The following is a 653-nucleotide window of genomic DNA, read 5'->3' on the forward strand; positions in this document are numbered from 1 at the left end:
GTGTGTGTGTGTGTGTCTGTGTGTGTCTGTGTGTGTGTGTGTGTGTGTGTGTGTGTGTGTGTGTGTGCGCGCATGCAGGTGCTGGACAGACTGCTGCTCTACCTGCGTCTGGTTCACTCTGTAGATTATTATAACTTCTGTGAGTATCCTGCTGAGGACGAGATGCCTCATCGCTGTGGCCTGATCCACGTACGAGGACCTTTACCTGTGGCCAAGATCACTGCAGCCGAGGGTACACACACACACACACACACACACACTCACACACACACACACACAAATACAGTTCAGTAATGGAGCGCTGTGCTCTGATTGGACAGTGAGTGAGCATCAGAAGATGTGTGAGGAGCGTCTGTCTCCTCTGCTGTCGCCTTCAGAGACTCTGAGTGAAGAAGAAGCTGCAAGACTGGGGAAGAAAGACCCGGAACAAGAGGTACACCTGTTTGTCTGTCTCTCCCTCCCCCTGTCTCCCTCTCTCACCCCCCCTCCCTCTCTCACTCCCCTCTTTTTGTCTGTTCAGGTAGAGAAGTTCCTGTCAGCCAACGCTCAGGAGCTCAGTAAAGACAAGTGGCTCTGTCCTCTGAGTGGCAAGAAGTTCAAGGTGAGTTCAGCTACCTGTGTGTGTCCGTGTGTGTGTGTGCGTGCGTGCGTGC

At 53.1% G+C, this 653-nt stretch overlaps 1 protein-coding gene across 1 annotated transcript; it reads left to right on the plus strand.

Moving 5' to 3' along the window:
* Nucleotides 1–53: 53 nt before the first annotated feature.
* On the plus strand, nt 54–645 carry LOC111645602 (serrate RNA effector molecule homolog; the record flags this gene model as incomplete). Its single annotated transcript, XM_023394857.2, has 3 exons — nt 54–232; nt 321–433; nt 521–645. Coding segments are annotated over exons 1-3 (398 nt in total), but the record flags the coding sequence as incomplete, so codon positions are not given.
* Nucleotides 646–653: the final 8 nt, after the last annotated feature.

The sequence above is a fragment of the Seriola lalandi genome, unplaced genomic scaffold (assembly GCF_002814215.2).
Source record: "Seriola lalandi dorsalis isolate HSWRI2012SDOR001 ecotype SW California unplaced genomic scaffold, Sedor1 jcf7180002019302, whole genome shotgun sequence".
NCBI classification, from domain to species: domain Eukaryota; kingdom Metazoa; phylum Chordata; class Actinopteri; order Carangiformes; family Carangidae; genus Seriola; species Seriola lalandi.